General features: G+C 44.8%; 1 protein-coding gene across 4 annotated transcripts in view; it reads right to left on the reverse strand.

Annotated features, from left to right (window-relative positions):
* LOC140480147 (uncharacterized) overlaps nucleotides 1–12901 on the reverse strand; it is a 454819-nt gene that overhangs the window by 187282 nt on the left and 254636 nt on the right. For all 4 annotated transcript variants that reach the window (XM_072574857.1, XM_072574858.1, XM_072574856.1 and 1 more), the window contains one exon: nucleotides 10423–10476. In XM_072574857.1, the coding sequence (XP_072430958.1) occupies nucleotides 10423–10476 (54 nt within the window). The remainder of the gene's footprint in view (nucleotides 1–10422; nucleotides 10477–12901) is intronic.

Here is a 12901-nt window from a genome sequence, read left to right on the forward strand (position 1 = left end):
CATCAGATAGTGGGATTTGAATTCAATAAAAATCTAGAATTAAGAGTCTAATGTTGACCATTAACCCAATGTTGGAAAAACCCATCTGGTTCACTAATGCCCTTTAGGGAAGGAAACTGCCATTCTGACCTGGTCTGGCCTACATGTGACTCCAGACCCACAACAATGTGGTTGACTCTTAACTGCCATCTGGGGCAATAAATGCTGGCCTAGCCATCAACACCCATATCTCATGGATGAATGAAAAATGAAGATCTTGGATGTCAGCTCAAAGCCAAATTCTTGCCTACCTCTGATAACCTTCCACACTCTTGCTTATCAAGAATCTACCGAAGTCTCTGATTTCACTATCTTTTGAGGAACAAAGACTCATAACCTTCTGTGAGAATAAAAAACTCATCTCTATTTCAAAAGTGACTCTGGTTCTAGACTCTCCCACAAACATCCTTTGCACATCCTCCCAGTTAAGTCCCCTCAGGGTTTTTATGGTTTCATTACATTGCTGATTACTCCCCTAAACTCCACTGGAGAGAAGCTCAGTCTGACCATCCTTTCCTCATGAGACAACCCACTCATTCCAAATATCAATCTGGTGAAAAATCACCCTCAAGAATTGTGGACAATGGAAATCAGAAACAGAAGCGGAAATTGCTGGAAAAGCTCAGCAGGTCTGCCAGTATCTGTGCAGAGAAATCAGAGCTAACATTTCAGGTCCACCTACCCCTCTCCAATTCTGAAAACAATGGGAAAATTGCAATCTCTGTCCCCGGGTCATTGATCTCTCCATCAAAGGGAGACGTTTCTTCCTGTCTCCCCTATCTATGTCCCTCATGATGTTCTCCATCTCAATCATGTCCCCTCTGGGTCTGCTCTGCTCTAAGGAAACTAACTCCAGTCTATCCAATCCCTCTCCATCACTGAGACTCTCCATCCCAAGCAATGTCCTCCTCTGCTTCCTCTCCAGTGCTATCACACCCTTCTTATAGATTAGATTAGATTACTTACAGTGTGGAAACACACTTACAGTGTGTTATAATATGGATTCCAGAACTACACACTGTACATTAGCTGTGGCTTAACCAATGTTTTAGACAGTTTCAGATGGCTTCCTTGCTCTTAAACTTTATGTCTCAGCTAGAAGAGACAAATATCCCATACGCCTTCTTAAACACTTTTTCTACCTGTCACATTATCATAAGGGGCCAATGGACATGCACATTCTGATCCTCGGTGCTCCAGGGTCCTACTGTTCATCATGTATTCCCTTGTCTTGTTCATCCTGCCCGAGTGCAGCACCTCACAATTAGCCCAATTAAATTCTATTTGCCTCTGACCAGCCAATCTGTATCCTCTTGTGGCTTAAGGCTAAGATCCTCACTCCATCATTTTTTAAGTGAATGTGGATGTCTGTTTTAGAGAAATCAGACAATATTTCCAGTCTTATTCCCTCTTGTTTTTGCTTTGCTTCTCGCTTTCAAACTACTGTCAGATGGCAAAGGACATGCCTATTTCCATTGGGCGGAACGTTAGGGACAAAGCCAGATACAAGTCATTTTACTTCAAAAGGAGCCATTGTTGCTGAACTCACTTTGATATAAATCTGAGAGAGTTGATCAGAAATGGCAGCTTCTTTCCATTTTCCGGATGGAATTCTCTGCCTGGTTTTCTGTTATTCTGGATTCATTATCCTCATGCTGCTTCTTTCTCCTGCAATCATTTCTAGGGAATGACCTCCCAAAGAATTTCACTTCAGCACCAAAAATCACATCAGGCTCCACACATCCCTCGCAGTTCAATAAAGGCACCGAACTGTTTGACTGAATTAGTGGTCGATGACGTTCGTTGTTTTCCAAAGTAGCATTTAAAAAATCCTGACCATGGGAAAACTGGAAATCTGTTGCATTCTCAGACAGGATGGCTTTCTGCAGTGGCAGTGAAATGTCAGTGCCCCTGTAATGCCTCAGTCATAAAACTCTCATTCCTCTGTACAAATCCTTCCAAGACTTACCTTTTCCCCAAACTGCCTCTGCCTCCCCTCCACACCATAACAACTCTCCTCCAGCCCTCGAAGATGTAACCCTTCAATCTTTGCCCCCTGAGCACCTCCTATTTTAATCTCTCCATTGTGCAGTCCATCTCTGCAGCTACCTAGGTCCTAAGCTGTAAAATTCTCCGTCCACCTCTTTTATTCATTCACAAGACGTGGCCATTGCTGGCATTTATTGCCCTTCCCTAATTGGCCTGGAGAGATTGATCGTGAGTCAGCTTCTTGAATACAATTCAGTGACTTGCTGAAGCAAGAGCAGAAATTGGTGGAGAAACTCAGCAGGTCTGGCAGCTAACAGAGTTAACATTTGAGTCCAACAAGATCTCTTCACAACTTTATCATATGGAGAAGTTGATAATAACCACATTGTGGTGGGTAATAAATTGTGTCGGGTTCGGAAGAAGGGTCACTGGACTCAAAATGTTAACTCTGTGTTTCTCTCCACAGATGCTGCCAGACGTGCTGAGTTTCTCCAGCCATTTCTGATTTTGCTTCACACCTTTGGCATTTGTAGTTCTTGGTTTTATTTGGGTGGCTTGCTGGGCCATTTCTGAGGGCAGTTAAGAGGTAACACAATTGCTGTGGGTCTAGAGTCACATTTGGCCAGACTGGGTAAAGGCAATGAATTTCCCCCTCTAAAGGACATTAGTGAAACAGATGGGTTTTAACAAAAATCCCAGGGCAGAAATGGCTACCACATGGGGGCATAATTTTAAGGTGATTGGAGGATGGTTTAGGGGAGATGTCAGAGGTCGATTCTTTACACAGAGAGTGGTGGGTGCATGGAATGCACTGCCAGCTATGGTAGTAGAGTCAGATACATTAGGGACATTTAAACGACTCTTGGATAGGCACATGGATAGTAGCTATGAAGCTGATCTTCGAGTAGGACAAAAGGTCAGCACAACATCAAGGGCCGAAGGGCCTGTTGTGTGCTGTACTGTTCCATGTTCTATGATTATTACCATTACCTTCACTAGCCTGTTATTCATTTAATTTTAACTAAATTGAAATCCCCAGCTGCTGTGTTGGGATTTCAACTCATGTCTATGGATCATTATGCTTTGTGTTCAGTTCTGGGAAACTTATTTAAGGAAGGGTGTTAAAGCCCTGGAGAGAGTTCAAAGGAGATTTATTAGAATGACCCCTGGAATGAGGGATTTCAGATACAAGGAAAGATTGGGCTTATTTTCCTTCAAGCAGAGAAGGTTAAGAGGTGACTTTATTGAAATGATCAAAATTATGAACAACTGTGACAGGGTAATGAAGGATATTCTGTTTTCACTAGCTGGTATATCAGTAATTGGCAATGAGAGAGCTAGGAGTGAGATGAGGAGAAATGCATTTACTCCAAGAGTTGTTGGGATTTGGAATGTGCTGTCTGGGAGAGTAGAGGAGCTGGATTCCACAGAAGGGTTGAAAAGAGAGCTGGATAGGGATTTGAAAGGGATGAATTGAGAGGGCTATGGAGATTGGGCCAGAGAAAGCGACGAGCCGGGTAGCTCTTTCAGGAGCCAGTACAGACATGATGGGTTGAATGGCCTCTTTCTATATTGTAAGATTCTGTGATTGGTTCAATGACATAATGACTCTGTTTCCATACCATACCCTTAAAATGGTCATGCACTAACATTGAAAATGTTTTGCACTATATTCATTACCTGCCACCATGTGGCAATTATCAACTCCTGCATATCATGAAGTCCATTAAACTTGAGAACCAAAGTTTATGTTAATTCGCTTGAACTTCAGAGAAGCTTATACTTTCCTGATAGCTCATTCTCTGTTTCCCTTAAACCTTGTTCCAGGAAAAGTCAAGATTCCTGTGTGAGTATACTCAGCCTGTTATTAATAAACAATTAAGACATTGCATCCTTGGAATGCATTCTGCTAATTTTAACAAGGCAGGTTTGGCATGAATAAATGTGGAGTTTTACGAATACATCAGGAGATGTGGGACTTTGGTGTACATCTGCAACCGATTTTGTAAAAATAGCGCGATTACCAGTTCCAGGCATTAGCCTATAAATTGTTCATTCTGTGCACTTTTCTGGGAGTTTATGAATGTCATGAGCACAGTCCCATATGTACGGAGGGTGGATGAAGAATTGCACGGCGAGTTGCTCCACATTTATTTTGCAATGTATATCTTCTCGACTCCAGAGGTGATGAGCAGTGTGCAATAAGGATTGGTGCTTTTGTCATTTATATAAATGATTTGGATGTGAACATAGGAGATATGGTTAGTAAGAATATAGATAATTGCTAAAATTGAAGTAGTGGACACCGAAGAAGATTACCTCGGAGTACAACAAGATCTTGATCAGATGGGCCAATGGGCTGAGGAGTGGCAAATTGAGTTTAATTAAGATAAATGTGAGGTGCTGCATTTTTGAAAGGCAAATCTTATCAGGACTTGTATACTTAATGGTAAGGTTCTAGGGAGTGTTTCTGGATTAGTGGTGCTGGAAGAGCACAGCAGTTCAGGCAGCAACCGAGGAGCAGTAAAATCGACGTTTTGGGCAAAAGCCCTTCATCAGCAATAAAGGCAGAGAGCCTGAAGCGTGGAGAGATAAGCTAGAGGAGGGTGGGGGTGGGGAGAAAGTAGCATAGAGTACAATGGGTGAGTGGGGGTGGGGATGAAGGTGATAGGTCGGGGTGGGGGGAGGGTGGAGTGGATAGGTGGAAAAGAAGATAGGTAGGACAAGTCATGGGGACAGTGCTGAGCTGGAGGTTTGAAACTAGAATGAGGTGGGGGAAGGGGAAATGAGGAAACTGTTGAAGTCCACATTGATGCCCTGGGGTTGAAGTGTTCTGAGGCGGAAGATGATGCGTTCTTCCTCCAGGCGTCTGGTGGTGAGGGAGCGGCGGTGAAGGAGGCCCAGGACCTCCATGTCCTCAGCAGAGTGGGAGGGGAAGTTGGAATGTTTGGCCACAGGGCAGTGTGGTTGATTGGTGTGGGTGTCCCAGAGATGTTCCCTAAAGCGCTCTGCTAGGAGGCATCCAGTCTCCCCAATGTAGAGGAGACTGCTTCGGGAGCAACAGATACAATAAATGATATTAGTGGATGTGCAGGTAAAACTTTGATGGATGTGGAAGGCTCCTTTAGGGCCTTGGATGGAGGTGTGGGAGGAGGTGTGGCGCAGGTTTTGCAATTCCTGCGGTGGCAGGGGAAGGTGCCAGGATGGGAGGGTGGGTTGTAGGGGGGGCGTGGACCTGACCAGGTAGTCACAGAGGGAACGGTCTTTGTGGAAAACAAAAAGGGGTGGGGATGGAAATATATCCCTGGTGGTGGGGTCTTTTTGGAGGTGGCGGAAATGTCAGCAGATAATTTGGTTTATGCGAAGGTTGGTAGGGTGGAAGGTGACCACCAGGGGCGTTCTGTCCTTGTTACGGTTGGAGGGGTGAGGTCTGAGGGCGGAGGTGACCCTGTGGCCCAACATTTCAACTCCCCCCTCCCACTCTGCCGAGGACTTGGAGGTCCTGGGCCTCCTTCACCGCCGCTCCCTCACCACCAGACGCCTGGAGGAAGAACGCCTCATCTTCCGCCTCGGAATACTTCAACCTCAGGGGCATCAATCTGTGAATTAATTGCCTCAGAAGGTGATGCAGGTGGGTCATTGTTCCATTAAATAACAAAAATCTGCATTCTTCTCCCTTAATAATACTGAAATGTTTCTGAGGGTGCCTGGGGATGTCAAATTTGAAACATGAACAGATTGGCCACATTCTTGCTGATTGGTGATGGAAGGTCAAGGGGCCAAATGGTCTGATTCTGTTCTTAATTTGTACATCTGGGAGTTCTTAATGTCTGCTCCTCGAGATGGCAAGCTCAGAGCTGGAATGCTAGTTATTTAGACAAGAGTGGAACATCTGAAAGGCAGAGATCATTGAGCCCACTACACCTGCTCTGCCTTTTAATACAATCAGCAAGTCACACAGCACGGAAATAGACCCTTCGGTCCAACTCGTCCATGCTGACCAGTATTCCCAAACTGAACTAGCTCCACTTGCCTGCATTTGGCTCTTATCCCTCTGAACATTTCCTAGTCAGGTACCGATCCGAATGTCTTTTCTGACCGATTAAATGCTCCAAGGCTTTTCATCCCCATACTATCTCTGTTACCCTTTCTACCACAAATATTTATTAATATACTCAAAGACTGAACTTCCACAGCTCTCTAAGGGCACAGAATTCCAAACCCTCACCACCCTCACAGGCAAAACAAATTTTTCCTCATCTTGGGCCTGAATGGCATGTCCCATGTGATTCAATGGTGGCCCCTGATTCCAGTTGTCCCCTCCACCAGAGGGTACATCTTACCTGCATCCACCCTGTCCATCCCTTAAGAGTATTTTATCAGTTTCAATGAGGTCATCCTCACATTCTTCAATTGGAGAGAATCCCAAGGCCCAGGCTGCTCAGTCTCTCCCCACCATCCTGGCAACAAGTCTGGGGAACCAGCTTATCCAAGATCTACAACTTTCGCTCCTCCTCTATGATGAAGCTCAGGACAGGAACAATAAGGCTGACAGTGACCTTTTAGTCCTTTAATGGCCCCAAGCTCCAATTAATTCCTATGACAGGGATTACCTCAGCTTTCTGCTGGGACTACCTCTTGCGGCCAACTGTGTGGGCAGCCCGATCAAAAGACTGGACATCAGTCAGAGGAGCGCCCAGCGAGACCCCTTGCTCACGGCACCCTTGACCCCCTCTTACCCAGAAACACTACCCCCAACGTCTTACTGTTGACCTGGGTCCTCAGTAATCCTGGGACCTGACTGGAAAGGAACATCGTTTATTGTTCAACACCAAGAGGGAGCCACCACTCGTGGTGTACATGGGGTAGTCTCAACCTGAGATAGACTGTTCTACAGATTCATTTCTGGGTCGTTTTTATAAAGGGCTCCGGTGGGGAGCCAGAGAGCCTGTTACCATGGGACTTCATACTCAACAAGCTCCATGAGGTGATTAATGAGGGACTTTCTATAGCTCTAGTCGGGCGTTATAACAATTTCCAGGTCTGCAAGTGGCTTGGAGGGGAACTTGCAGGGGGTGGTGTTCCCATGTATCTGCAGCCCTTGTCCTTCTAGATGGAAGTGGCCATGGGTTTGGAAGGTGCTGTCTGAGGATTTTTGTCGAATCTCTGCAGTGCATCTTGTAGATAGTACACACTGCTGCTACTGAGCATCAGTGGTGGAGGGAGTGGATGTTTGTGGACGTGGTGCCAATTAAGTGGGTTGCTTTGTCCCAGGATGGTGTCAAGCTTCTTGAGTGTAGTTGGAGCTGCCAATAGTGAATATTTCATCACACCCCTGACTCATGCCTTGTGGAGTCACAAGGTCATAATAATGAGATAAGCATTTATTTCCTTCGCTCCGCCTTCTATCTTCCTATCAAACTTTTCTCTCTACTGTTTCGGAAAGATGTTGTGAAACTTGAAAGGGTTCAGAAAAGATTTACAAGGTTGTTGCCAGGGTTGGAGGATTTGAGCTACAGGGAGAGGCTGAACAGGCTGGGACTGTTTTCCCTGGAGCATCAGAGACTGAGGGGTGACCTTATAGAGGTTTACAAAATTATGAGGGGTATGGATAGGAAAAATTGACAAAGTCTTTTCCCTGGGGTGGAGGAGCCCAGAACTAGAGGGCATAGGTTTAGGGTGAGAGGGGAAAGATACAGTGGGCGGCATGGTGGCACAGAGACCTGGGTTCAATTCCCGCCTCAGGCGACTGACTGTGTGGAGTTTGCACATTCTCCCCGTGTCTGCGTGGGTTTCCTTTGGGTGCTCTGGTTTCCTCCCACAGTCCAAAAATGTGCAGGTTAAGTGAATTAACCATGCTAAATTGCCTGTAGTGTTAGGGGCAGGGGTAAATGTAGGGGTATGGGTCTGGGTGGACTTGTTGGGCTGAAGGGCCTGTTTCCACACTGTAAGTAATCTAATATAAAAGAGACCTAAAGGGCAACTTTTTCACAGAGAGGGTGATACGGGTATGGAATAAGCTACCAGAGGAAGTGGTGGAGGCTGGTACAATTACAACATTTAAGAGGCATTTGGATGGGTATATGAATAGGAAGGGTTTGGAGGGATATGAGCCAGGTGCTGGCAGGTGGGACTAGATTGGGTTGGGATATCTGGTCAGCATGGGCGGGTCTGTTTCCATGCTGTACATCTGTATGACACTATGACTCTATTTAACATAGGATCATGATATCATTCTCACATCAATTCATTCAGCCTCCTGTCATTAAAGCTATTTTGCAACAGTAACAGAAGCTGTTAACATAAATACAGACTGAATAAATGCCAGGGACAAATCAGTTAGAACAAGCAATTGGCTGAGTCTCTTGTTTTAAATAATGATGGAAACTTTAATCCAGATCTTTCTTCACTAAACTAAATCCCCAAAGTAAGTTGTTGGAAGTGCCTGGGCTTAGTTTTCGGCTGTACATTGGCAGAAAGCCCTTGTTTCTGGAACATTCTTTTAAAGGGAAATTTCACAGCAACACTAGAGATTTATCTCTCAGTCTCTAATAAGAGCACAATCATAAACACTGGGTCTGATAGCTACAAAGGTGGGTGTATCTTATCCTCTGTAATTCTAAATGATTCATTTTCTGCTGAAACTTGATACTTTGGGATTTTTATCGTGGGGATGAGATCGGACAATTCGATGAAAACTGTCTGTCACAACAAAGACAAAAATAATCTGTTTGCGGCATTATCTACAAAATGCCTGTCTCTTTCAAATCCTATGAGCAATAGCAAAAATAACATAGAATCTCGTTTTCTATGTTTAATTAACTTTAAGTTTGTTGACTCACTCTAGGTGGAGTTATTACATATATCAGTTTGTTATTCAGCTGATGAACTGCAGGCAAATGCTGGCTAATTTTTACACTTCTGCAAGTTCATGGAATGGGAGTAGACCATTCACTCCTTCAACCTGTTCTAGACTTTTCTCTGGGTTGACTTTGGTTTCGACAAGTGACTGAGATCCAGTAGCCCTTGGTTGGGACTCTTAATTTATGTGCTTCACAATATTCAGTTGCCCACTCACACAATGCAATCTGCATTTTATAATAATGGGTCTGGGAGCTTACTAATGAGTTTGTCAGAAAACTTCAATAATGTGAGAAATATTATTTCAGACAGGAAGATACAAAATTGAGCAAACTGGTCAGGAAGTTAGGCCTATAATCTCCAGTCTCATTGAAAACCAGAAGATTCTGGAGAGAATTGACAGGATAGACACTGAGAGATTCTTTCCTCTGGTCAGGGGAATCTAAAAATACAGGGGCACAGTCTCAGGAGAAGGGGGTCAATCATTTTGGACAAAGGTGAGGAAAACTCATTTCACTCAGAGGAATGTGAGTCTTTGAAATGTTCCTCTCCATGAGTGCTCCATTATTTAAGGCTGGGTTAGACAGATGGTTCACCTCTCAGGGAATCAAGGGATGTGGGGTCTGTGGGAAAGTGGAACTGAAGCCCAATTTTGACCATGATCTTGGGAATGGCAGAAGAGACTGCACAGGCTCCTGTATCATATATTCCTGTGATTGGCCATTTAGTTTGTTCCTGGCTGATCTCCACCTGAATTCCATCGAATTTCATTGTTCCTGAGTCTCCATTGTGACGTTTTTGTTAATTTTGCTGGACAGTCACTCCTCAGCCATTGAGCACATTTAAGGCCATGATGTAGAGGTGCTAGTGTCAGACTGGGATGGACAAAGTCAGAGGTCGCACAAAGCCAGGTTATAGTCCAACAAGTTGATTTGAAATCACAAGCTTTCTGAGCACTGCTCTTTCATCATTCCACGTGACAAAGGGGCAGCGCTCCGAAAGCTTGTGGTTTCAAATCAATCTGTTGGACTATAACCTGGTGTCATGTGACTTCTGACCGTATTCAAGGCTGAAGTCAACAACGTTTTTGACCCAAAGTAAATCACTGATTATAAGGACTTGGGTGGGAAAACTGAGCTGAAGAATGAATTGGAGACACCGGTGTTGGATTGGTGTGTACAAAGTTAAAAATCACACAGCACCAGGTTACAGTCCAACAGGTTTATTTGGAAGCACTAGCTTTCAGAGCATTGCTTCTTCATCTTTGGAGCAGTGCTCCGAAAGCCAGTGCTTCCAAGTAAACCTATTGGACTATCACCTAGTGTTGTGTGATTTTTAACTGAAGAATGAAGATTTGAAGAACTCTTGAGTTATGGCCTACTCCTGCCTTTATTTCCTACATTCTTAATGTCCACACCTTGGGAGGTTTTAACTGAGCCAGTGGTGCAATATAAATGCAAACGGATGTGCGGACATCAAACTGCTGGAGAAATGAGAAATCGCAACAACAATTCATTACTTTGAAGCTCTAACCTCTGGTCCTGGAGGACCTGGTAAACCTTGGGGTCCAGGATCTCCAACTTTACCCTGAGGCAAAAAGAAAAAAAAACATGTCAGCCAAGTCTTTCTGAATATCAGAAACATAGGAAGACAAAACTATTCTTCTTCAATCAAGTGCTTCAATGTCTAACATACAGAACATGGAAGAGTACAGCGCAGGAACAGGCCCTTGAGTCCACTATGTCTGTGTACTGAACATGATATCATTCTAATCCTGTCCGCCTGCACATGCTCCCTATCCCTCTATCTGAAGCCTGTTCCTGTGTGTGTCTAATGCCTCTTAAACATTGCTACCATATCTGCTTCTACCACCTCCCCTGGCAGTGTGTTCCAGGCACCCAGCACCCTCTGTGTGAGAAACTTGCCTTGCACATTTCCTTTCAACTTTCCCCCTCTCACCTTCAACCTATGCCCCCTAATATTTGACATTTCCATTCTGGGAAAGAGAATTAAATGCCTCTCATTATTTTTTACACTTCTATCAGCTTGCCTCTCAGCCTCTCGTGAAAACAATCCAAGTTTATCCAACCCCACCTTATAGTTAATACACTCCAATCCAGGCAAATCTTTTTTGCACCCTCTCTGGAGCCTCCGCGTCCTTTTTATAGTGTGCATACTGCACACAATGCTCCAGCTGTGGCCTAACTAAGGTCTTATACAGCTGCAACATGACCTGCCAACTTTTATACTCAATGCCCTGACTAATAAAGGCAAGCCTGCCATACACCTTCTCTATCCCCTTACTCACTTGTGTAGCAACTTTCAGGGAGTGATGGACTTGCACCCAACATCCCTCTGTATATCAATGCTCCTTAGGGTCCTGCCATTTATAGAATGCTTTCCTTTTGCGGTTGACCTCCCAAAATGCAGCACCTCACACTTGTCTGGATTAAACTCCAGTTGCCAATTGATCTATATCCTCTTGTATCCTTTGATAAACTTCCTCACTTTCCATAACCTCACCAATTCTTCAGTCATCTGCAAACTTATTAATGAAACCATCCACATGTTCATCCAAATCATTGATATAAATTACAGAGCGTTCTGCAAAAACATGTGTTTCATTAACATGAATTGGCTAGAATGTGATTGATGAATGTGGATGCTCTTTGCTGAATATAAACTTTCTACTGAATGGGGATAATGATTTTCTATTAGCAATCTTCTACTGGGTGATTTTCTATAGCGCAGGGTCACGTTTTAGCAGAACGACCTGTACAAACAACAGAGATCCCAGCACCGATCCTTGAGGAACACCATTGGTCAAAGACCTCCAGTCAGAAAAACACCCCTCCACAACTACCCTCTGTCTTCTGTGACCAAGTCAATTTTGTATCCAATGTACTAGCCACTTAATCTTCTGGACCAGCCTACTGTGAAGGTAGCACGGTGGCTCTGTGGTTAGTACTGTTGCATCACAGCACCACGGACCCAGGTTCGATTCCACCCTTGGTGACTGTTAGTGTGGAGTTTGCATATTCTCTCTGTGTCTGCGTGGGTTTCCTCCAGATGCGCTGGTTTATTTTCACAATTCAAAGATGTGTAGGTTAGGCGGATAGGCTGTGCCAAATTGTCCAGAGTGTCCAAGTACCACAGACTAGGGTGGGTTATGGGAAGGCCTTTCCTGAAGAAGGCTGATGCCCGAAACGTCGATTCTCCTGTTCCTTGGATGCTGCCTGACCTGCTGCGCTTTTCAGCTCTGATCTCCAGCATCTGCAGTCCTCACTTTCTCCTCCTGGGTTATGGGAAATGCAGGTTACAGGGATACGGTAGGGGGGGGGGGGGGGGGGTGGGGGGGGGAGGTGGATCTGGTTGGGATGCTCTTCAGAGGGTTGATGTGGACTTGATGGGCTGAATGACCTGCTTCCACACTGTAGACGGTTCTATCACTCTATAAGAGACATTGTCAACTGTATTCATAAAGAGCACATAGACAACATCCATGGCCCTATCTTCATCAATCATCCCCTCATGGAAATAAATCAACATTGACTTCAAGTTGGTGACCACACGCACGGTACCTGCAAGATACCAGTGCTGCCCCAATGGAGGGAGCTCTAACCCTTTCACAAGGTCAAGGTCACAGGCTAAGCATACACAGTAGGTCATTTCAGACTGAGATGATGAGGAATGTCTTCATCCAGAGAGGGGAGTGCCTGTGGAATTCACTGTCACAGAAAACAGATGACGCCAAAACCTCGAATGTTTTCAAGGAGTTAGATACATACCTGAGGGCCAAAGGGTGTGGGATATGGGGAGAGAGCAGAAACAGGAAATGGAGTTGGATGATCATAAGGACACAGGAAATAGGAGCAGGAGAAGGCCATTCAGCCCCTCGAACCTGCTTCGGCTTTCAATCCCATCGTGACTGAGCTCACCTCGGTCTCAAATCCATTCTCCTGCCTGGTCTCCAATAACCCTTCAACCTATCACTAATTAACAATCTGTGTAT

Source organism: Chiloscyllium punctatum, chromosome 7, assembly GCF_047496795.1.
Source record: "Chiloscyllium punctatum isolate Juve2018m chromosome 7, sChiPun1.3, whole genome shotgun sequence".
Lineage (NCBI taxonomy): Eukaryota > Metazoa > Chordata > Chondrichthyes > Orectolobiformes > Hemiscylliidae > Chiloscyllium > Chiloscyllium punctatum.